Genomic DNA, 26296 nt, shown 5'->3' with positions numbered 1-26296 from the left:
ATAGAATTAATTGCATTAATTTGCAATAGCACTTCGAACCCAGAGTTTTGTTATGGAGCCAGATTAAACCAATCAGAATGCGTATTCTGTTACCGTAAAAGCCCGAATATTGGTTAAACGTAGAGTTGCCCACGTAGGAGCCAGAAATATACCAAAAAGTGGGTCAGTTTCGGTTAAGTTTAGATTAGGTCTATATTTTTATTAATGCAAAACCAACTAAAACCTAGTTCTAATCTAACCTAAACTCACCCCTTCTTTTGCATATTTCCGTATAGTATTGTATAGTAATTTATTACCTGGGTATTCCTAGGTTTAACTAATTATTATTAACTAATTCGAACTTACGGTGTAAATTTATGGAGGGCCCATAAATTTGATTTCGCCGTACAACAAAATTTCACCAATTTTCTCAATAAAAATTAAAAGTTATAAATCATACTATTTTTTATAGAAATGATGGAATAAGGATGAACGGGGTGCCGGTAGACCAAGAAGATACTTGGAATGTAAGTGTTAATTTATAATCGAATTGAGTTGCCTCACAGTATAGGCATATTTTGAACCCTTACCGTGCATAGTTACTGTAAATAAAAATAAATTAAAATATAGTTGGCTCCAACGATAATTTAGTTTGCAGCTACTTTTCATCATACCTAATAAAAAAAAATCATGACAACCACTACTTATAGTATGTACCTACATATGTATTTTTAAACATCATTAAGAGATTTAAGTATAAAAAGGTGCCCATAATGTGAGTAGCGGTATTGACGGTTTTTTGTTATGAGGAAAATAAGCAGCAAAATATATTATCGACTGCAGCAACTATGTATTCCTAGTTTACATTCAGTATGTCCAATTGAGTAATGAGTCAATGTCCAAAAAAGTAATCTCATGTCAAATTTTTTAAAATTTATTGCATGCCTTAAGTATTTGCAAAGTTAACAAAAATATTTCTTTGCATACCTTGCAATTAATATATTTGGTCTAATTTATCAGTTCTGCATCATATCCGAAATTCAGATTGTGTGTGACACAACGAAGAGTGAACGTGCAACGTGAAAGACAAGAAAAATGGCAAGTAAAAAAAATCTAAAATTTTAATTACTAATTACACAGTCCTTCCCTTGAGTTCTTCTGCCTAAAATCTATATTGCCTTCCCTAAGATTTTAAATATAAATGATTGAAACTCATAACAAGTTTACCACAATTTAAACTTAAGATAATTATTTAATTATTAAAAAATCCATAATTATATTAAAAAATAACACTTACGAAGTTAATAAATATTAACTATTATATACATCATTTAATAATTATTCTGATAAAAACACGCTGGATTTTTTATTTTAGAAATCATACAGGCTATAATCATTAATATGACTATATGTATTAACAATACTTAAATTAAAATTTATTTGAAGGAATGCTACTTGAAGTATTAACTCGGAATAATTATTAAAAACTGCTCATCGCGTTATCGATGTCGGCGTCTTGTGACTGTTGTCTGACTGATTGGCCGTTTAGGTACCTATAGTTTGATATCAGATAATGCAGATTTTAATGTGCCATTTGTGATTTTTTTATTGGATTTTTTTTTTACATATTTGGTATACTCTATGAAGTGCTCATGTCCATTTTTCAATTATTAAAGTGCCTATTTAGATACATTTAAAATTAATTAATTAGTGTATAGTAATTGAATTATGGGTTTGTTTATTTTTTATGAAATGTATTTTTTTTCTATTAAAATAAACATATCTGTACTTAAAAAATCGCTAGCTAGCCATGTTTAAATACAGGCTGTTAATTAAATATCTAGCCAACTTCAGAAGGTGATTTTTTGTGTTTTTAAGGTAAAAAGTTAATATAAACATGTGACCGGAAATGCATAATTTTAAAGATACAGGGTGTCAAGTCCTAATAGACATTTTTTTTTATTAATATTTCAAAGATCCGTTAGCCGATTTTGTTGAAATTTCGCCGTGTTGTGAATTTTGATAAGTTAGCACTAATTAAATGATAATAATTATTATTTACAACAATATTCAAGCGGTAAAAACTTATCAACTTATCCCAATAAATATTTGACAACGCCTTGGATTCATTTGTTTTAACGCCTGTTGGCGGTGGAAACCATGCAAGCTGTTTCTTTGTCCTAAGTTGATAATTAAAAAAATTCACAGATTTTGCAACATGCGCAACCATCATAGGCGTATTGAAAATACCAGATACAAGTCGGCGGTTGTCGGCAATCACATGTTTTTTTTTATATTTTATATTAATTTGTGACGTCATTTGGTAGAGCTCAATAGAAATACCTACCTAAAGAAGCCTTCATTGGAAGAGCTCAATAGAAATACCTACCTGAAGAGCTCAATAGAAATACCTACCTAAGAACTAAACCTTGTTTGGAAAGCAATTTGACATTCATGACGTCACCACTCCGGCAGTCTATGGTGCGTCCAGACCTGACGAGCCGAGCGCGAGACGAGAGCAAGAAAAGAGCGAGATAAGAGCGAGACGAGAGCGACACATGTTCTATCCATTTTTTATGCCAACCTGCCACGAGACAAGCCGAGTGGGATCATAGTGAAAGAAAGCCAAACACATATTAAATTGCAAATGAATATAACAAACGGTGGCCAAATAATAAAGCATACAGTAATAAATTTTTGTATCTTTAATATGATATTCGGTCTTTAACATGGTATTCATCGACGGTTTTCCCCCTTTTGGCTGTTTTCCCTTATCCCTTACACGATGTTTTTTACATAATGCGTTTTTTAACGTTTTTAGAACAAAATGTTAAATAAAAAAGTTATTGGTAAGGTTAAGAAGTACATTTTAACATTACTATAGGGTATACAGGGTAATTCAAAAAAGTGTTGAGGATATAACATATTTTGTAATGGGAATACCCTATTTTTTATTTTATTATTGGGTTATACATACGTACAATTCGGTAACTTTTCTTGCCATTATTTGATATTATATATCTAAAATTAATAGATGTTGTAATAATTCAATTTGTTTAAAGAAATGTTGGATTTCGGTAGGGTAAAAATTATCAGTGACATAAAATTTGTAAATTCTATCAGAAAAAATTATAATACATACGGTGTACGATTTAAAAATTTGAGATTACTTAATTTTAAATGGTCGAAATTTATAAATCAGAGCTAATATCTCGCAGTCGGGCGGGCCTACCAAAAACACGTCCAGACTTTCGAGCTTTCTTTGATCTCGGCCGTTGGAAAACCGACAGGGGACGGATAGCAACGAGGCTCCATAGGTTGACTCGCGAGACTCGTCCACACAGCGAATTTGGAATGTCTCGCGCTCGTCTCCCCAGGTTTGGACGCACAATCGTATCGCTGATCGCCATTCGCAAATATATTCCAGATACGTATAGTGAACAAGTGAACCGTTCGCAACGTTAAATAATTTTGATATTTAATTTTTATCGTGATGGCTTTTTATGAAAGTGTATACATAGAATTAATTGCATTAATTTGCAATAGCACTTCGAACCCAGAGTTTTGTTATGGAGCCAGATTAAACCAATCAGAATGCGTATTCTGTTACCGTAAAAGCCCGAATATTGGTTAAACGTAGAGTTGCCCACGTAGGAGCCAGAAATATACCAAAAAGTGGGTCAGTTTCGGTTAAGTTTAGATTAGGTCTATATTTTTATTAATGCAAAACCAACTAAAACCTAGTTCTAATCTAACCTAAACTCACCCCTTCTTTTGCATATTTCCGTATAGTATTGTATAGTAATTTATTACCTGGGTATTCCTAGGTTTAACTAATTATTATTAACTAATTCGAACTTACGGTGTAAATTTATGGAGGGCCCATAAATTTGATTTCGCCGTACAACAAAATTTCACCAATTTTCTCAATAAAAATTAAAAGTTATAAATCATACTATTTTTTATAGAAATGATGGAATAAGGATGAACGGGGTGCCGGTAGACCAAGAAGATACTTGGAATGTAAGTGTTAATTTATACTCGAATTGAGTTGCCTCACAGTATAGGCATATTTTGAACCCTTACCGTGCATAGTTACTGTAAATAAAAATAAATTAAAATATAGTTGGCTCCAACGATAATTTAGTTTGCAGCTACTTTTCATCATACCTAATAAAAAAAAACCGTGACAACCACTATTTTTAAACATCATAAGTATAAAAAGGTGCCCATAATGTGAGTAGCGGTATTGACGGTTTTTTGTTATGAGGAAAATAAGCAGCAAAATATATTATCCACCGCAGCAACTATGTATTCCTAGTTTACATTTAGTATGTCCAATTAATATGGAATATTATACCTATACATGCTTCTAAACATTTTCTACCATTATATTTTGATATTTGAGTTTTTGAAATTATTTGTTAGCTTCTTAAACAAAACAGACCCATAATAATTCAAATCTTTATCATCCAAGACTTTCAAGAATTATGAAGTAATCTCACGTCAATTTTTTTTTAAATTATTGCACGCTTAAGTATTTGCAAAGTTAACAAAAATATTTCTTTGCATACCTTGCAATTAATATACTTAGTCTAATTTATCAGTTCTGCATCATATCCGAAATTCAGATTTTGTGACACAACGAAGAGTGAACGTGCAACGTGAAAGACAAGAAAAATGGCAAGTAAAAAAATGTAAAATTTTAATTACTAATTACACAGTCCTTCCCTTGAGTTCTTCTGCCTAAAATCTATATTGCCTTCCCTAAGATTTTAAATATAAATGATTGAAACTCATAACAGGTTTACCACAATTTAAACTTAAGATAATTATTTAATTATTAAATCCATAATTATATTAAAAAATAACACTTACGAAGTTAAAAAATATTAACTATTATATACATCATTTAACGAGCCGGATCTACACAAGATGGTAGCTGACCCATTAGAGGTTGAGAAACTTTAGGACTATTACGAAAACACTTAATGCATTTAGAAATGACTTTGTAAATAGCCCTTCTAGCTGACAAAATCCAAAAATTTTGAGACAATAGAAATTGCAACATTTGCAATCCAACATGCAAATATTGCTTATGGTACTGTTCTATAATCAATTCAGTCAACCGATGTTGACGAGGTAGCAAGACGGAATGTTTTTGAGAAAAGTTGAGACCTGAATTACCTAAACGACCGCCCACCCTGAGAACACCCGAGCTATCGAGAAAGGGGGAGAGCTTACGCATAGATTTAGACAATGTCTTACCACTTTGAATACAATATATTTCGTGCTCAAATGATTGAGCTTGAACATTTCTAATAAGCAACATGAGAGAAGAATGTAACTCGTTAGTAGTGATATATCCACAAAGTTTATCCTTGGGATGTCGAAGATTGTGAACAAATCGAGAGATATAAACAAGAACGCGTTGAATAGTCCTAAGAGATGAGTATTTGGACAATAAACTATCGAAAAAATCTATAGAAACGGCTATTTTCAAAGAGGTTACCTTTTCTTCCTCCTTTATGGACAAAGAACTAGGCTCTACAGAGTGATTAAAAGAAGGCCAACAGTTTTGTGGCTCTTTAAGCCATGGTGGTCCCGCCCACCATAGGGAGTGATTTACTAGATCCTCTGGTAACAAACCTCGCGAAGCACAATCAGCAGGGTTCTTATTGGATTCCACATAATTCCAACAAGCAGGTGGAAGAATATCTTGAATATGGCTTACTCGATTGGCAACGAATGTTTTCCAACGATGAGGTGAAGATTTAATCCAAGAAATAGTTACCATAGAATCTGACCACGCATAAAGCTTACAAAACTTAAGATTGTTTTCCAGCGTGTTTGAGATTGCTGCAATAAGATCAGACAATAAGACTGCAGCGCATAACTCCAGTCGAGGAAGAGAGATTCGTTTTAAGGGCGAAATTTTTGATTTTCCGCTCACTAAAGAGACCCGATATTGAGAATTATGAAAAAGAGCACGAAGGTAAGCAACAGCCGCATAACCTTTTTCTGATGCGTCACAGAACCCGTGAAGTTCGTAGTATATGACATCATCACAAGTGATGCGACGAGGAACATTAAGAGACGAAATGAGATGCAGTTGGGATTTATAATTTTCCCAAATTTCCAAAATGCGATCGGGCGGTTTTTCATCCCACCCTATACCTAAAACCCAGAGTTGTTGAATCAAATATTTAGCGAAAAAAGTGAGAGGTGATAGAAATCCCAATGGATCGAATATTTTTGCCAGCTCTGATAAAACGTGCCTTTTTGTACATGGCCTTTCCAGAATATCAACTTTATATGTGAAATAATCTTGCAATGGAACCCACTGAAGACCAAGAATTTTGAGAACCATGTCCTTTTCAAAATCAAAAGAAAAAGAAGAATCGTGACACACAGATGACGCGATTTTATCTAAAAGAATTTGTGAGTTACTGGACCATTTTCTAAGTTCAAATCCTCCAAAACTGCATAATGTCACAAGCTCTTGCTGTAATTGTAATGCAGACTCGACCGATGAACAGCCTGTTACAACATCGTCTACAAAAATGTCAGTTTCTAGGACTTTTGCAGCTAGTGGAAATGAAGCTTTTCCCTCTGCAATAAGCTGTTGAATGGTGCGAAGAGCTAGAAATGGAGATGAGCTAACTCCAAAGGTGACAGTTTTCAAACGGTAGTCTTGAACGTCTTCGAAAGGAGAGAACCGCCACAAAATACGTTGATAATCCGTATGCTTTGGTTCTATCCAAATCTGCCGATACATTTGTTTAATATCTGCAGTGAATACGATTTTATCAATGCGAAATTTTAACAATATTGAGAATATATCCTTTTGTAATTTCTCTCCCGTTAAAAGACTATCATTCAAGGACTGTCCCTTGGAATCTTTAGCCGAAGCATCAAATACTACTCGAATTTTAGTAGTAGCACTACTGAGTTTAACTACAGGGTGATGAGCGAGATAATAGAAATGACCTTCATCCGAAGCAGGAGCAGACACTTTTTCCATATGTCCTGACGACAAATATTCCTGTAATACTTCAGAGTAACTGTCATAGAGAGAAGAATTTAGTAATCGCTTTTCTAGCGAAAGCAAACGACGATATGCGAGTGAGCGAGAACCAGCGAAAATTGGCGAGATATGTCGAAATGGTAAGCCCACGATAAAACGACCAGAATCACAACGCGAGAGAGATTTAAGAAATATGCTTTCGCATAACTCATCTTCCGAAGAACGAAATATTTTTTGTGGCAGTTCCTCAATCTCCCAGAATCTTTTAATGAATGAATCCATGGAATCTTGAAAATCTTCTGAGCACACCACACTGCGTAAACTAGTTTTTACACAATCTGGTGGGGAAGCATAACCACTGAGAACCCAACCAAAAATAGTGAGAATAGCAGAAGGCATTTTGGGATTATGAGTAAGAATTCTTTGGTCCTTTAATAAAAAGGGATATAATTCTGCTCCTAGTAGTAGATCAACTGGAGCAGGTTTTCCAAAATAGGGGTCTGCTAGCTTTATACCGGAAAGATGAGGCCAACAATCGAGATTTAAAGGCGAGGAAGGAGTAGGCTTTCCAATTTTAGGCAATACGACTGCCTCGATTATAGAGATGACGACGACGATGAGTTGCATGGGCGAATTTGAGACGAGATGAAGCTGGTTGCGGTAGACGATACTTGACCAACTCCGAATATCGATAAATTGATTTTTTGTTTGAACAATCCTAACCTATTGGCACATTTCTCCGTAATGAAACTACATTCACTAGCGGAGTCAATTATAGCTCTGACTTTATGGAAGTTTCCATATTCATCGCGAATTTCGATGAGAGCGGTAGAAATAATAACAGGCGAGCCTGACGATAAGAGACTAATTAACGAGTTTACTTGAGAAGAACCAGAAGTGCCTGGAATAGGATTAATTTGAGATGTATGTAGAGAACCAGCAACAGAATCCTTAGGCGTGGGAGGCGATATTACATCTTGATTTTCGATTTGATTTTCGGTAGAAAAATGCAAAAGAGTGTGGTGGTTGCCTTTGCATGAGTGACAAACAGAACGAGAACTACACGAAGCGACATTATGATTATTACAGAGACAGTTCAAACAAAGTTTATGTTGTTTTGCTATTGAATATCTCTCTTTAGGTGATTTTTCCAGAAATGAACTACAACGATATATAGGATGGCCTTTAGTATTACAAAACGAACAATAATAATAGCTTGCATTTTGAGAATTATTGAGATTAGATTTGCTAGAATTAATAGTAAAAAACGATTTTTTATTGCGAACGAATTTTTCCTTGGAACTATGAGAAGAAAATGATTTTTTGTCAGATTATTGAGTAGTGAATGCAATCGATTCTAAAGATATACACTCTTTTTTGCCAAAAAAGTTTTTAAACTTTCGAAAGTTGGTATATTTGTTGAGCTATGTTCTAACTCAAATCTTTTTAGTGTAGACATATGAAGCTTGGCAATAGCAATATGAAAAAGAACAAAATCCCACGAATCTACGGGTAAACCTAAATTTCGTAAAAACATTTAGTAATGTTCTTAATTCAACAGGAGTTTCTGAAGTTAACTTAGGTAAATCAGTAATTTGCTGCCAACACGAACTTGATAATAAGCGAACATTTTCATAACGATTGACCAAACTTTTATATGCAATATCATAGTTATCTTCACTTAAATTTAAAGATTTTATTAGAGAGCGAGGTTATTTTCCTAAAGATAATTGCAAGTATTGAAATTTTTGAATTTTTGGAACCGAATTATTTAAATGTACCAATGATTTAAATAAATCTATAAATGCAGGCCATTCAGAATAATCACCATAAAATTTAGGCAAATCTATTTTTGGTAATTGCAATTTAGTTTGATGAAAAACTTTACATTGATCTGTCTCTGGTTTTATATCTTTATTGAATAAACCATGATAAGTTGTGCGAATTAAAAAATATCTGTCATCAAACATTTTACGAATAGACTCTTCTACCTCTAAATTAGGGTTTTCTGTTAAAGACAATAAAGCAATTAGAGCGTTATGATTTTTGTAGAACTCTTCATAGATATTATCAATTTGCTCATAACGAATTTTAAATTGTATAAGATGTGTTTCATCTTGTGATGCATTGTCTGCAAAAATAGCGAGTTGTTCTAATTTAGAAGAAGCAGTCTGTCTAGATGAATAAAACTGTTTAATTTTATTAGATTGTGTTGCCATTTTATCTTTTTATTAAACAAAAAAATGAAAAATTAATGAAACGAATTTATCTATATGTGTTTTTTAATTAATATTTTTAATCAAAATGAACCCAAAAAAATATCTATTAGCAAACAAGATTTTATTTTTAGTATCAATTTACTAAAATTTAAAAATATTCTCAAGTAAAAATACAATTTATTTCAATAATTCAGAATCGAAAAAAACAGCCAAGAACTGCGAGATATGCGAAGCGAATTTATCCAAACGATTAAATGGAATGCGACAAAAAAAAACGAATTCGAACGATTTTATCGATAAAAACAAATTTTATTGAAATAAACTATATTACCTATCAAATATTTTAATATTAATTAATAGAAAATTATTTAAAATCACCAAATAGTAATAAAAAATGTGCAAAAAGAAATATCTAGCTAAATTATCCGGCTGAGAAGGATCAAAAATATGTTGCGAAATTGAACGAAAAGAGAATTGAAAAAAAGAAAATATTGAGAAATAAATATACCAGGGCACTCAAATGACTTACCCTTTTTTTGCCCACACTCTTCGGATGCACGTAACGTTATTGCGAAAAAATAGTACCAGAAAAATAGAAGCAGTGTCGGATCTCTGCACTAGTGTTTGCGACTTGTTCTCTACACACCGGCCGAATTGCGAATGTCTTCTGGTAGTTCGCGCACTATGATCGCGCGCACTGGGCAATAGAGAAATCATCTGAGTTTGAATTTTGAAACGAAATTGAATTCAATTTAACGATTTATGTGATCATTCTCAACCAAACAATTAACAATCGAATAATGTAAAGAAAAATACACAAAAAAATTAAACTACTTATTTTTGCACATCACTCATATTGTACAAATGATTAAATAGTGTAAACCCAAACCCAATTAAAGAAAACTAAAAAAAAGAATAATGAGATGCGTGAACAATTCTGATAAAAACACGCTGGATTTTTTATTTTAGAATTCATACAGGCTATAATCATTAATATGACTATATGTATTAACAATACTTAAATTAAAATTTATTTGAAGGAATGCTACTTGAAGTATTAACTCGGAATAATTATTAAAAACTGCTCATCGCGTTATCGATGTCGGCGTCTTGTGACTGTTGTCTGGCTGATTGGCCGTTTAGGTATCTATAGTTTGATTTTAGATAATGCAGATTTTAATGTGCCATTTGTGTTTTTTTTATTGGAATTTTTTTACATATTTGGTATACTCTATGAAGTGCTCATGTCCATTTTTCAATTATTAAAGTGCCTATTTAGATACATTTAAAATTAATTAATTAGTGTATAGTAATTGAATTATACAATATTCAAACGGTAAAAACTATCAACTTATCCCAATAAATATTTGACAACGCCTTGGATTCATTTGTTTTAACGCCTGTTGGCGGTGGAAACCATGCAAGCTTTTTCTTTGTCCTAAGTGGATAATTAAAAAAATTATAATCATATAAAAAAATATGGTTATTAGTTTAAATTTATTATTTATGTGATTCTGCTCTTCCTCGTATAATTTGCCCCTTGTTTCTCATACGGAAATAGTTAGATTTAAATAGCCAAACTGTATCTAACAACCCATGCCTTGACATATTTTCTTTTAAAATAATATCGCTTTCTTTATCCGCCGGTCCAGACTCGACCTTGCCCTAGACGCTGGCTCTATCAACTTAAGTACGTGTTGACAGGCAGGTTATTGAACCCACGTTGCTTCTAGCATGTCGTTTTTTCAAAGATGGGTCCCATATAAACGCGGCCAGAAGTATTTTCAATACTAAAATTATAATCATATAAAAAAATATGGTAGTTAGTCTAAATTTATTATTTATGTGATTCTGCTCTTTCTCGTATAATTTGCCCCTTGTTTCTCATACGGAAATAGTTAGATAAAATAGCCAAACTGTATCTAACAACCCATGCCTTGACATATTTTCTTTTAAAATAATATCGCTTTCTTTATCCGCCGGTCCAGACTCGACCTTGCCCTAGACGCCGGCTCTATCAACTTAAGTACGTGTTGACAGGCAGGTTATTGAACCCATGTTGCTTCTAGCATGTCGTTTTTTCAAAGATGGGTCCCATATAAACGCGGCCAGAAGTATTTTCAATACTAAATGTCACTCATCAGAAAATCAATTAATGTCCAACAACTAAAATGCGTTGAAACTAAATACAAATTTACACAAATCATAAATTACAACGTAGGTACGAGATAACATCACTCAAACATCTAATATGTTAACCATAAAAGGACGATGGGACAACAAAAAGAATGGCATCACTAATCACTAATCACAGCAACAACGAAAGGCAACAATGGATTACAGATGAAATAAATGAGCTATTGAAAGAGAGAAGAAAATTCAAAATCAAAAGTGAAACAGAATATGAAAGAATTCACCAACAAATAAAACGAAAAATCAAGGAAACTAAAGCTTGATTTTCATGCATCCGTTGTCCGACGATACGTTGATACGATATTAATTTTATTGATAGATATTAAAGACTTTGATTGGTTAGAAAATAACGCAGTTTTTAAATTTATTGCATTTTCATGCCTCCGTTTATCGGATATACGTTGGTGTCATTTTATATTTTCGTTTCCATAACGATTTTGCTATTTTACTTAAATTTTTATTAAGGTTAGATTAAATTTGACAAAAAAGTGTCAAAATGTCCGTTATCGTATCAACGGGTCCGTTGACGGGCTGAAGTAAAATATTTATGGATGAAAAGTGGCGCGAAAACGCTATGACCAATCAGAGCACCGTCGGACCAACGTATCAACGTATAACGGATGCATGAAAATCAAGCTTAAAGAACTTGGATGATAAAATAAATGGATGATAACAAAGTGCAACGAGATTGAAGAGCTGCAACAAAAGCAAGACGAGTTCAACCTACACCGAAAATTGAAGGAATGTACAGGCATTGTACAAAAAGGATTGTACAGGCAAAATAAAATCAGCACTCTTGTGACTAAAGAAGGATATGTATTATCGGAATCAGAAGTAGGGGAAGAATGGGAGAGGTACATCAAAGACTTATTTAAAGATAGTAGAGAAGACATGTCACACTTAAAGACAGAAACAGGGCCATCAATTTTAAAATCTGAAGTGGAAAAAGCTATAGATCAAGCCAAAAACAATAAGCAAGTGGACCAGATATATAATCAAATATATAGTGAATAAAACTTACTGTGTTGTTTAATCAGGTATACGAAACTGGTCATATTCCAGCAGACTGTCTAAAATCTGTCTTAATTCCTTTGCCTGAAAAATCAAATGCTGACAAATGTTTAGACTGTACTTATCAGTCTAATGAGTCGTGTGCTCAAACTACTTCTAGACATTCTCCAAAAAAGAATTAGCAACAAGTGCGAGGAAGCACTAGTTCTTTCTCAAAATAATTGTATATTTATGATGCTCGAAAATTGGAGAAATCCTTCAGATAAATATGAAAGAAATATTATTAATTATAAATTTGTTTATTAAAGAAATTATAAATTTGTTTATTAAAAAGAAATATAAATTTATTTATTTAAATATTTATTGCATTATGAATTTTGAAAATGTATTATACTACAATATTAAAAGCTATTACCTATTTAATCAACTGAATTAATACAAACCGTGCTCACTAACGATCTCTCACTGCCGCATTGGCTTTATTTGGCATTGTTACCAGCTTAAGTTCATCGGAAGCGGAAAACCTCTTTCCTTCTTCCAATGGAAAAAGAAGAAATGTTCAATTTGCCCGGCCACGTCTCTACAATTGCGACTTTGTTCACGGTATTACTTCATTACTGCGGCTTTTCGATGTAGAGACACACGTCCAATGTTTTCGATGTTTCTCTTATTTGTCCCGCTATCCTATTTCCCGAAAGGCTTTTCTTTGTATTAACGGGTCGTGAAAATTATATGGCAGTAGCTGTTAAATTTGTTCTGTTTCTAAGTTGTTTCGTATGTAAAGCCGAATTTACATTTATCAGTAAATAGAACACGAGTGCTCGGATAGCAGTACGAGTTTATTTACAATTAAATTTAGAATTGAACGCTATTATGTATGTAAAGATGCCGTTTAGATAAGAAATAGGAATAGAATGTGAAGAGATAAAAAACACTTTAGAAAAAAAATGTATAAAAAAATACTTTATGTACAAGACATTTTATGGGAACCTAAAGTGTTTTTTTTATGGTAACAGTACTGGGAGAATTTTCAGGTCAGGTGCTTGGAACACCCTCAAAAAGAAAATTCCACTTCTCCAACTCCCAGTGGATGACATACTAAGAATTTACAACTTTGACAAACACCTCACTGTAGTATTGAGTAATAAAAAGGATTGGGAAGGAAGAAACGCTTACTCAGCATGTAAAAGGCCATACCATAACGTGGTATACTGATGCTTCCAAAACCAAAGCAGGAACAGGGATAGGAGTATTTGGGCCGAAAATCAAATACTCCGAACTAATGGGCACCTACCCCACTATTCTTCAGGCAGAAATTTACGCTATCGAAAGATGCGTACAATTTATTTTAGATAGGAACTTTCGAAAACAGGAAATTGTCATCCTATCCGATAGTCAAGCAGTACTAAACGCGATCAACTCAGTAACCATCAATTCGAAGTTTGTCAATGAATGCCTAGAGAAGCTCAACAAATTAGGCACGAAAGAAATTAGGTAAGAAAATAAAGTCCTCCTACTCTGGGTGCCCGCTTACCTAGGGATAAAAAGCAATGAAAAAGCAAATGGTCTAGCTAGGAAAGGAGCGAACACTCCACTAACTGGACCAGAACCGTTCTGTTTTCCAAACGGGAACCAACTGAAAGCGGAACTGAAAAATCTGGAAGACTCCATCCGTAACTAATCCGGAATGGGTATCCTCCAAGGGTCTAAGATACTCAAAAAAGTTCTCAGAACTTACGACCGAGAAAAATTAAAGGTTTTCCTTGATTTAAGTAAAAACAATCTTCGGATTGTGACGGGGTTTCTAACAGGACACTGTCTCCTCAACGAACACCTCAGTAGGCTGAAGCTGAGAAATAACAGCGTATGCAAATTCTATGGGGAAAATGGGGAAACACCAGAACACCTTATCACTGAGTGCGCCGAGACGACGACCATTCGTGCCATGAACTTTGGTACGGCTGATGTCGAAGATGGAGAGCTGGCTTCTGTGGAGCCGTTTGAGATACTGGCTTTTGTTAAAGCCTTGAGACTGTATGATGGGTTATAACTCGTTCTAACTCAAGAAAGGGGAACACACAATAGATCTGTAAGGTCGCGGTGATTAACTCCCCTCCTAAATATTCTACATTTTACATTCAAATTTTATGGGAATTAAGAAATATTACATTTTTTGCAAAGTAAAATATCAAGTAGATCTAATCCTTACGAACAAGAATAGTATCTACAAAGATAATACAAAAGATACAAAGATAATACAAAAATAATGTGTTAAAGAGTATTCACATAAAGTGACCACAGACTAGTACGTGCCAAAATAAAAACTTATCCCAATATAGAATGGAGAAAATTAATTACCAGATTTATATTCCCTACAAGATATTCTCTGCAACTAAAACGAGCTTGAAAACCAAACACAGAAGCTACTGATACTCTAGTACCAAGACTTCAATGAGATTCTCGATAAAATAAACAGAGCATAACTACAGTAACAAAGAACATATGTAAAATTCCGTAGAATATAACAATATAAATAAAACAACGAAAATAGAGATAAGAAAAGGTATAAGGGAGCATAAGAGACCAAATTTTGGGAACCATCTTTTTTTGGCATCCAAACGGTCACTGAAAATACAACATCGCTACATTACGCCCTTGTGGACTTCCAAAAAGCCTTCGATAGCATCGAAACCTGGTCATTTATAACAGCAATGGATTATTCCATTATTGTTATCACTTGGTAAGGGTGTGAAGCAAGAGGATACCATATTTCGCAAGTTATTTACCCTGGCACTGGAAAATGTTATTAAGAAACATCGATGGGGTACACCTTAACTATCTTAGATTCACAGACGATATAAACCTGCTGAGCACCAACATTCAAGAACTAATCACTATAATAAGGGAGCCTTTTAATACTCTATAAAATATACAGACTTCTGAAACCATTATGATATGAGAGAGAATATTTTAGGCTCGTCGGCGTCGGCAATCAACAGTGAGAGACAGTCAAGTTTGTTGAATATATCATTAATGTAAATTAAAAATAGTTGTTTCAACTGACACAAAATTATAACTAGTTCTTAAAGTTGAACTAATGTAACATTGTTAAATTAACAAAACGTATATTACCAGCCACCTAGATGTTTTCCAATATGTAATAAAGATCTACTGACACTAAATCTTAAAAAACAAAATATCTAGAAAAATATTTGTTAGATTGGTAGGCAACCTTAATAGTATTTTAGAGAGACATGAATTCCCGATTGAATATCGGAGTAATATACTGGGTGTTCTATTTAAAATAAAAGAGTAATTTGGTTTTAAATGTGACCAATGTATCAAAATCAGTATTAATTTTGTCTCACCCTGTAGAACTTTTTTTTGGTCAAGTTTTAATTTGATTTAAAGTGCAATAATTATTTTAACTTCATATGAAGCTATACCGGGAAAATTCCAGTTTAGGTAGTTTTTATTGAAATTTAAAAATTATTCTTCATTTTTTAAAAGTGTTCTCACCCTTATTTTTCTCCTAAAATCCGAAAATCAATTAATATATAGGGTGTTCCATTACAAAAAAACACAACTTTAATGTGTAACTTTATTTGGGAACACCCTGTAGAACTATATTTTTAAGAAATATTCTAAATTAGCCTACATATGCTCACAAAATTTCATTTCAACAGAAAGCGTCGTTCTCCTTGGAGCCTCCACGTCGTTTGAGAGGCGCCACCCTGTACTGAATTTGATTAATTATTTTAGGTTTTGCAACTGAAAGAACAGAACACTAACATTTTGGATTTAGATAAAATAATAAATGTAACAAATGACGGTTACAACTAAAATTAATAAGAGTTTGATTAGGAAAGAATAGTATTTTTAAAAAATACATTTTCAGTAAGTCACTAATCCATTAACAAAAATTTGCATCCTTATGTACTAGTTGCATAGTATTAATTATACTTTTTATTACCAAATCGTAGCATCAGAAGATGACAAGTTTTAATAGTGTTCATATTAACTGTATACAATAGATTCTCAAAGTTCAATAAAATGGGACAAATTTTACCTGTTTGGTGAAACCGTTGGTACTGCATTTGTTGCCGATTTCTTGGAAAAAGCCAGAGTTCTTCTGTAAAGAAAAATCCATATTAAACAAAATAAAATATCTAGGAATAAATATAAAAACTACATGCTATGAGAGGCAATGATGGTATAAATAAAGTACAGAAAATAATCCGCCAGAATTAGCTGGAGAAAATTAAAAGTTTACATATTTATCTCAATTTTTGCACACACAGCGAGATTAAAAAATAAAATAATTTTTAAATTAAAATTTTAATTAGTAAACCTCACAAAATGTTAAAAATAACAAAGAATTTATAATTTAATATTAAGCTCTCGTACATAACATACCATTAAAGGCCGAGCGCCATAATAAAGCTCTGCTATAACAAACCACTTCAGAAAAAAAACATATTGGTTTATTTTGATAATATTTTTATTTTGTATAAATATAATAATAGAATCAGCATTTTTATAAAATCAACTTGGTTAATAAATATTCTTCTTCGATTCACATTCTATAGAGACCTATTGTAATGTTAAGACGTATTTTGTAATTTAGAAAAATATTTTTTAAAGAGTTTGTCAAGTTCCGATTCTATGAGTTGCGCAGTCGGTAGGATATCTGAAATTGTTAAGCATCGTTCTATCAATTTATTTGCCCTTTAACCATTGATCAGTTATCGGAAAAGGATTAAATTTTAGCGGTACAAACAAAGAAGATCATAGTGGAATTCGTGCATCGATCCCTCCACACCAAATCACGGAGAGTGGTACCCAATCGACATACCTCGCGGGAAAAAGGAGCTTTGTTGATTTTTGTACTACATCGTTATGACATCAGCTGGTTTCTATAGTAGAAAATACAAAGAAAACTCGCCTTACAGTAGGTGTAATTCATTAATATCAGATATAGATCAAGTAATTACCAATTTAATTAGTTTAAATTTAACGCCTAAGACTCTAACCCCCGGTGTTTTCAGGTATAGATAGCGCGTTATAATCTGCCAGATATATTTTATTTGATGGATAGCAGAAAAACGTCTTCATCTTCACCTCTAGATACCAATATCTATTAGATAAAATAACCTTATCCGTCAGATATCCTATTTGGGACCTGAACTGCCAAATAGCGCTTTATTTGTCGGATAAAAGTTTGACACATGAGGAGATTTTGATTTTATTTAATATTGCTCATAACCTAGGACATTGGTAATGTCAAATTGATAATTAACATTCATAAAGTAACTAACTGGGACCAAATAAAAGATGTCTTGCGTAGAAATTTTGCTGAGAGATGGGAAGTAGCCTGTCTAAATAAAGATTTTTTGCAAAACGAAAAGCCAGAACAGTTTTATGTTAGCATTCTTCATATTTTAAATTTGTTTTTTTCTTGTATTGGCATTTGCGACGACCTTTCTTCTGCAAAGTCGATTAAAAGAACTTTATATAACGAATTAGCTTTAAAATCATTTTTAGCTGGACTAAAAGAATCACTGGACACACAAGACAAGATACATTAAGTAGTAGCACTGATGAGCTATAAAGCTTGAGGAATCATCACTTTCATGAATCATCTAAACGGTTTAGACCAGTGGCGGATAAAGGAATTTATTTTAGGGGGGGGCCAAATAAAAAGTAATGTAGAATATACTTTTTAGAGCGTCATTTTTAACCCAAAAGGCTAATATTTAACCCAATCTATATATTTATGGGGGCCCCCTCTGTATCAGCCACTGGTTTAGGCTATCTATTATAATGATCTAAACCGTTTACTTATATTCGCAAAAATAATCTATACTTTTTGTTTTAAACTCGTGTTTAAAGAATTTAATTGAATAATGGAATCTAATTGAATAATGGATAATCTTTCATATTAAAGATTCTATTTTTAATTATTATGACCCTGTGAAAGTTTCCTTTATTGCATTTTTTTTTTCGTTATACAATCGTCATATAAAAGTTATTAAGTTGGATATAAAAAATGAGACTTACTCGTTTTACCATTCTGACTCGACTTCTGAGAGAGCGACGGAAAAAATATTAAATTTTCATTCTAACATCAAACTATCTTAGAAGAATACAGAAAATACCAAATAAAAAGTCTTATTTTCAACTTTTTTCTACTGCCGTGAAAAATCGTCCCATTAAAATACATTTTGGTCGATCTAAAGCTGGAAAATAAATATTCAGACCTTTTCGTCGCTCGATTCTTCATATTCCACTCGAACAGCTAGTTGTCACTACGTCATTACCTTTATAGATGACCCAGAAGCCAACTTTTGAGCCCTAGCAATTCCCTAGCGAAGGAAATAAATTATAGTTCTCGTGGTCAGAATCTTCAGGAAAAATATATCAGTATACAGTTCATTTTTTAAAGAAAATAAACCGACAAAAGATACATTTTGGAGGTTATATTTTCTTTATCTACAGGGTTCGGCAATCTATCTACTACCTAATATACTAGGTATTTACTATAGTTGGTCTGTACTTACTTTGTTATAAATATCGTAATCTTAAACTATACAGGATGTTCAAAATTCTATGACAAATTTTCTAAACTACAAAATAGATTTTGTTAATTTTTTTTAAATGGAACACTCTGTATATTATTGCTTTGTTAGATGGAGAATTAAAAAATAAACATTTTTTGTTTTTAAATTATTTTCAAATTTTTAAAGTTTGGCGGATATTGGTGATATTATATTACGTATGGGTTTTCCAACAGTAATTTTTTATCAAAATTATCACGATTTTTATCTGTTATTTTACCGTTGAAAGAGCCATACATTCTAATACATAATTTAGGTTGGCACTTAAACAAAATTCCTAAGTTTTTTTTTATTATAGGAGCTTCAGATGCCCGACGCACCATTGCCGGACCCTGTATATACAAGAGAATTATGTTCCAGTCGGTAAGACTTTTTTTGAGAGCTGATGAATAAATTCGTTTTTTAGTATTAAATCGGCCAGATGAAAACAAGATGTATATTTTCTGTTGATTTTTATTATTAATTTAGTTAAGGAAATTACCATGAAAAACATTAGAATCATTTTAGTTCAGAAGTGCAAAGGTAAATTGGTAAAATATTCCTATTATTTCAATGTTTTTAATAATATTAATTAAGATTATAGCGTTTTTTAAACCACTACCACTGCGAACGGCAGCTTTTCATCAGAGAGCAGTCGTGGATATGATATTTCACTGGAAAGAAAACTAACTAATAACAATAAACAAAAGAATATAGATATTGGGCGCCAGGCATGTACAGAGAAAGAAAACGCAGTTGTATATTACTTAAAACTAATGACTATATTTATTCAAGATGGACTGTGATGGTAAATAACATTGTAATATTTTAATAATCATAGTGATTCTATGTCAAAGAAAGTTACGTATATTAAATATGTTCAATGAAACTCGATGGAAAAGTACAATATAGATAAAGCTATAGAAAATATATAAAAAAGGTATCATTGCTTTAATTAATTTGTTATATATATTTTATACGATATCAAATCTGAGATCTTGTAAGCGTAGATTCTAGAATCTGTTCGGTTATTCATCTTTAAAATCACGCAATAGATATATAGAGAAAGTAATACTATAACAAGATATGTTCGTAATGAAACCTAAGAACTAAATCATATTTTAAATACTAAACAGACATAAGGAAGTTAACCACTAAACGTAAAGTCTGTACAATAAGATGTATGTTATTATTTTAAGACTGAAAATATAAACCATAAAAACCAGAACTTAAATCTAAACTTAGCTGTTGGTTCTTAAGGCAATCCTGGTTCAAACAGTACAGCGTGAGGTGGGCTTGCATCTCTGCACTGTCTCTCGGCTTTGTTGTTAGCCAATACAACAAAAGGGGCCAGACTGAGGACACCATGAACTAATACAGCCGTAACTATCAACTAGGCTTAAAAACAGGATCGAAGCAGCATGGAGCCTACGCCACATCCACGCTGGGGCACTCTATACATAAGATAAACCATCCCTACATGGAACACTCGTCCACAGGACATCTGTACATAGGAACACTACCCGTACCTTGGAACACTACTAGGACCTTGGATAATGCCCGTACCTTGGATACTGTACGTACCTTGGATAATGTCCGTAACTTGGAAATAGTCCGTAACTTGAACCATAACCTTGGACCCTAAAAATACGAAACTCTTGTTTAAAACCAAACAAGATCTAATAAGCAAAATAAACCTAATCGAATTACTTCCGAGGGCTCAATAACAAACAAAGAAACTGTCCTTTCTTCCATGTAACATTCTGGAGGACAAAAGCAAAAGAACACCAATGTGCCAGCAAAATACAAATACGAGTTAAGATGGGTTAGTCCAAAACTCTACCCTAAAAATATTCAACAATAATAACGAATCTAATAAAGATAATATCTCATCTTTACGTGTAGCTTCGAAATGGCAGCTGATTCAGATTTTGCAGCAAGATTTAAATTACCATTTCTAACAGCAGGGTTTGCAACCGTGCCGCAAACCGGCCAAACCAAAAAGTGAGGTTAAGCGCGGAGAGCGAAATCTTGAAGCGATGTTGACAGCGTCTCCACCGAGCAGCCAAACGATAACAGGGTTGTGGACTAGAGAACGTAAAAATTACGCCAAGCGCGTCAAATAAATTATCCGGCCTGAACGATAGGGAATCCGGTGATGATACGCCAGACATCATATATTATATATAAAAAAGACATGTAACGAACTAAAAACGTTACAAGATAGTTAAGAAGTTAAAATTGGAAACTCTAGCGAAAAAATTAATTCCCAGTACTCGTGCGGGGTATTTTAGTATCCCACACGGTGTTTTAGTTTAATATCTTGGTTAGGGAATGCCAAAGTACACGTTGCTTCTTGTTTTTTTTTAAACCATATAGTGTAGATATGTGTGCTGGCAGAAAGTGGCAATCATGTTACCAACATGTAAGAAAAATACTTCTTTTGGATTTGGAGGAACCAACAAGATCTACTAAAGCACATTATCTTAAAACATTACATGTGCATTAAAGGTCCAAACTTGGCAAAAAGGTGTTCATTTTGTCCCAGAAATTATAGATCATGAAATTATGGAATACCCCAAGAGCACTGAATGGATGCATAAAATCCATCAACAATGGCTTAGCAAATAAGGTTAAAGTAGTTTCTGAATCCGAAAATTCAGGTTATTAATATTTAGTTACAAGTTTTTCAATGTCTACAATAATTGTTAAAATTTATATAAACTTGTATTGTTTTATATAATTACTCATATGACATCCAAGTAATTTGTTTTCTCATGTTTTTCATCAAAAATTAATTGGGGTATTAAAATACCCCACGCAAGTACTTGAGTATCTCAAAGGATTCAAAGAAAGTATTGATTTTATAATACTTTAACCAAATCTTAATAATTTACACGATTCGAACATATAATTATAATTATAAAAATATCTTATTAAACTCGTTAAATAAAGATATCTACTTAATTTTCTAACTTTGGAAATCTCATAACCTGAGAAAGCGAAAAATCATTGACTGAAAAAATATTTAATTTTCATTCTAACATAAAGCTACCTTAATAAATAACCTTCAAATATTCTAATAAAAAGCCATTCTCTTCATATTTTCCTCGTCTGTTTTGAAAAATCGTCCCATTTTAATAAACGTCGGTCGGCGTACAGCAAGAAAAATAAATATCTAGACCTTTTCACCGGTCTTCGATCCTTCCTATTCCACTCGAACAGCCAGTTGTCACTACGCCATTAACATTATATATGACCCACAAGACAACACTATAATATTATATGCTCCTTTCGAGCCAAGTTCATTAAAAAATTAATAATTGTTCCCGTGCTCAATCAGGAAAAATATATCAGAATCAGTATACCGGGTGCTTTTTTATAAGTAGCTCAACCCTATAACTTATTTATTTTTGCAAATAAAAAAACGAGATGTGGTTGTTAGTGTATAACATAATTCGGGATGGATGAAGTATTCAGTTTTTTTTTTCACAATAAGGGGCCGTTCTCTGCCGGAAACACTGCGACCTGTGAGGCCTATTGTGTTTGTCCCCTTTCTATATCTGAACCCATTCTCCTATCCCTGTGCCCTGCACTAACTTATGCAGGTCCTTGATAGGATGGGAGCATAGTTCCTCCGATTCTAACCTAGCTTTCCCAAATAGAAAGTGTCGCTTGCGATCCAGAACCTCGCAATGACATATTATGTGCTCCGCTGTTTCAGGATCTGTATCGCAGAGTCTGCAGCAAAGACTTCCTTGATACAGGTTGAGCTTGTTCAGGTAACACTTGACAGCCATATCTCCTGTCAAGAGGCCTGTTGTAATCCGCAATTTATTCCTGCTAAGCATTAGCAGTTCTTTTGCGGTTTTAGAGCTAGGTCCTTGGATAAAAGCCTTGCTGTGCCTGTACCCCTGTCTGTTTCTCCAGTGGACATTCTGCTTTTCCCTGATCCAGAGTTTTAGTGTACCACAGACTATACATTTGGGTATTCCCAGTACTGGCTCTGGACCAAGATAAGATGCCGATGATCCTTACCTAGTAGCTCATCGGCTTTTTCGTTGCCTTCGATGCCGCTGTGGCCCGGCACCCAGAATAATTTAATTGTGTTCCTTCGAGCCAGAGCTTCCAGTTCACCTAGGCATTCCCAGACGAGTCTCGACGATACCTTTGGGCTCATAAGCGCCCCAAGTTCCGCCTGACTGTCTGAGCATATATTGATAAGCTTATCTCAATAAGCTCTTCTATTGTTTTCTCTCGCACATTTTAGAATGGCGAAGATTTCTGTCTGGAATACGGTTGAGTGTTTACCCAAGGAAAAGGATAAACTTACCCTTGGTCTTTCCCCAAATACTCCAGCTCCTGTTCCTTCAGCAGTCTTTGACCCGTCTGTATACCAGGTTAGTCCATCCTGAAGGAATGATATATCCGTCCACATTCCTCGATCCATTTTGTTCACCTCTAATGGTTTGGGGTAGTGATAAAGAGGGGTCATTTGGTCCGATCTCATTTGGAGTAGAGGTCCTCCGATAGGATTTCCCATATTTGAGTGTCCTGTTTCTCTCCTATTTCCCAGAGACAAGACGATGAATGAAGTATTCAGTTAGTTTCGGTCATTTTCTGTTTCAACGGAAATGAGTACAAAACGTTTGATTTTTAAATTGTAACCTCGACATTTTTTGCTTTATTTGATAGAAAATGACATTCTGAATAGAATGACATTGATATGCCATACATTTTCTCTTAAAATGGTATTTATTTATAAAACAGTATAGTTAGAACCACTAATTGTTAATCAAGGAGTATTGGAAAAATACATTTGAGAGTCTAATATTATTGAGAGTCTATCTATTATTATTTCCCGGCTGATTAAAATATTCCCCAATTGTATTTTTTTTTTCAACTGAATCCCTTTTCAATGCGAAATAATTTGGTACCACATAATTGATATTTCGAGTCAAATTTTGTCGTTATGAATACAGTCATTGCATTCTAGATTGAAATTTCAAATAATTTCTTTTTAAACGAAAATGTCGACATATATAAAAGTTGACATATGATATGTCATTCTATTCAGAATGTTCTAAAAAAAATACCGGGGTACAATTTAAAAATCAAAGTTTGTAGTCGGGTGAAACAGGCAGTGACCGAAAATAATCATGATATGACGTCATATGCTGACCAAATCTCGTTTTTATGACCCCAATCTTGATTAGTGTCATGTACTAATATATTTACCAAATGTCTTTTTTTTCGTCTGAAAAAAATAAAGTAAATAGTTATAGGGGAGCTACTTTTGAAAAAACAACCGATACAGCTAAATTTGTATAGAATATAAACTTATAGAAATTAATTATACAGGGTGGTCCGAACTGTATTCCGGAAACTTCGGCAGCATATTCTGTAGATAAAAATAGGTAAAAAGTTCGTATAAATGTATGTTCGAAAATGCTTAGTTTCGGAGATACAGGGTGTAGAAATTTCATTTTTATTTCGATTTTTTCCAAATAATGTCTGAAGTAAAGTCAATATTTGGATGAAAATTGATGTCTGGAAGTTTTTTTACATGAGAAATTTGATTTTGATGTCAATATGACTCCTACTAGTAGAGGGCGTCACCTACATGTGTTTTAACTGGTTTGAAGCGTAATAACTTTTTGTCCATACCTGTATAAAACAACCGAGCGAAAAAATATACATCTCTGTGACTTTTTACGTAAAAAATATCTCTTTGTAAAAATCCCTACTAGCAACCGTTCTTAAGATATTTAGAATGGAAATAGTCAATACATGCTATTATTGGCGAAAAATAAACACGTTCAGTAGATAGTTATTTCACTGAAATAATAAATTTGGGAAATTTTTAATTTTTTTAAATTCATCATAAATTTTTCTGCAAAAAATGATGATAAAACAGTTTCTGTTGATCTTTTGGCACAAAAACATTTCAAATTGATGATTTCAGTCTAATAACTATTGAGTTAACATGTTTAATTCATGTCAATGATGACAGATATTGATAATTTCGATTCCAAATATCTCGTAAACTATTACTCGTAGCGATTTTTACCAAGAGACCTTTTTCACGTAACAAAAAGTCGTGAATGTATATTTTTTTACTCAGTAATTTTATACAGGTACGGACGAAAAGTTATTACTCTTCAAACCATTTAACAAATATGTAGGTGGCGCCCTCTACTAGTAGGAGTCATATTGACACCAAAATCAAATTTCTCATGTCAAAAAACTTCCAGACTCTAATTTTCATCCAAATATTGGCGTTACATCAGAAATTACTTGGAAAAAATGGAAATAAAAATGAAACTTCTACACCCTGTATCTCCGAAACTAAGCATTTTAGAACATACATTTATACGAACTTTTTTACTTATTTTTATCTGCAGAATATGCTGCCGAAGTTTCCGGAATACAGTTCGGACCACCCTGTATATAGTTCAGATATTTTCTTCTGTTTATCTCTACCGAATTACAATTTGAAAAATATCCAATCTGTAATAATTCTTAAATAAAAATAACTGCTATACATATAATTGCATCCTTATTATTATATCAGGAAGATATCAAATACATATTGGATGATTGGTGAATCACTATCGTGAATAGTTGGGAGGTGAATAGTGGTTTCCCTGATGTGCATTTTAGAACTTCATGCCAACTAATTGCGTCAAAATAATGTAAAAATTTATCGTTTACAAAACTATTGCTCAGTTTTAAACTTTTAAATATTTTGAATAGCTATGGATTGGGTGCCACGAAAAATTTGCTACGTTTTTATATAGAAAATCGGAAAAGTTCACAAATTAAGGTTTAGAGAGAACAACAAAAATTGAAAAGCTTCCTACATAGTTGAAAGAGTAAAACGAAATATTTTTGGTAGAAATCATGTAGATTACTTGTAATATTAGACCCAAAATTATTTTTTAGTTCTCTCTTTGAGTTCGCTAAAAGTTTCGAGAATACTCAGAAAGGCTACAAGAATTAATAACTTGGATAAAATACTAAAAAATTATGTGTGCACGTAATAACTGCGATTTAACACCAACTACTGATATATTTAAATACTATCTAACCTATAGAAAACTTAAAAATTACGTTAGTTATCAGGTCTACATTGACAGTCAAAAAATTAAGTTTAAAATAAATTAATAAAAATAAATATTTCCCTGATTTAAATTTCTTTCCACGATCCATTACCATTTCTAGATAGGTACTCTACTAGGCAGCAAAAAAATTTTTTATAGCATACAATA

The 26296-nt window shown here is 32.9% G+C and overlaps 1 protein-coding gene across 1 annotated transcript in view; it reads right to left on the bottom strand.

Moving 5' to 3' along the window:
* LOC115886992 (chondroitin sulfate N-acetylgalactosaminyltransferase 2) overlaps positions 1–26296 on the bottom strand; it is a 737150-nt gene that overhangs the window by 438627 nt on the left and 272227 nt on the right. The window contains exon 4 of the mRNA XM_030906321.1: positions 16499–16561. Coding sequence (XP_030762181.1) covers positions 16499–16561 — 63 coding nt within the window. The remainder of the gene's footprint in view (positions 1–16498; positions 16562–26296) is intronic.

Source organism: Sitophilus oryzae, unplaced genomic scaffold, assembly GCF_002938485.1.
Source record: "Sitophilus oryzae breed Bouriz unplaced genomic scaffold, Soryzae_2.0 scaffold_550_pilon_pilon, whole genome shotgun sequence".
Lineage (NCBI taxonomy): Eukaryota > Metazoa > Arthropoda > Insecta > Coleoptera > Curculionidae > Sitophilus > Sitophilus oryzae.
Note: the sequence above shows the minus strand (reverse complement) of the source record. Positions and strands in the feature narration are given on the sequence as shown.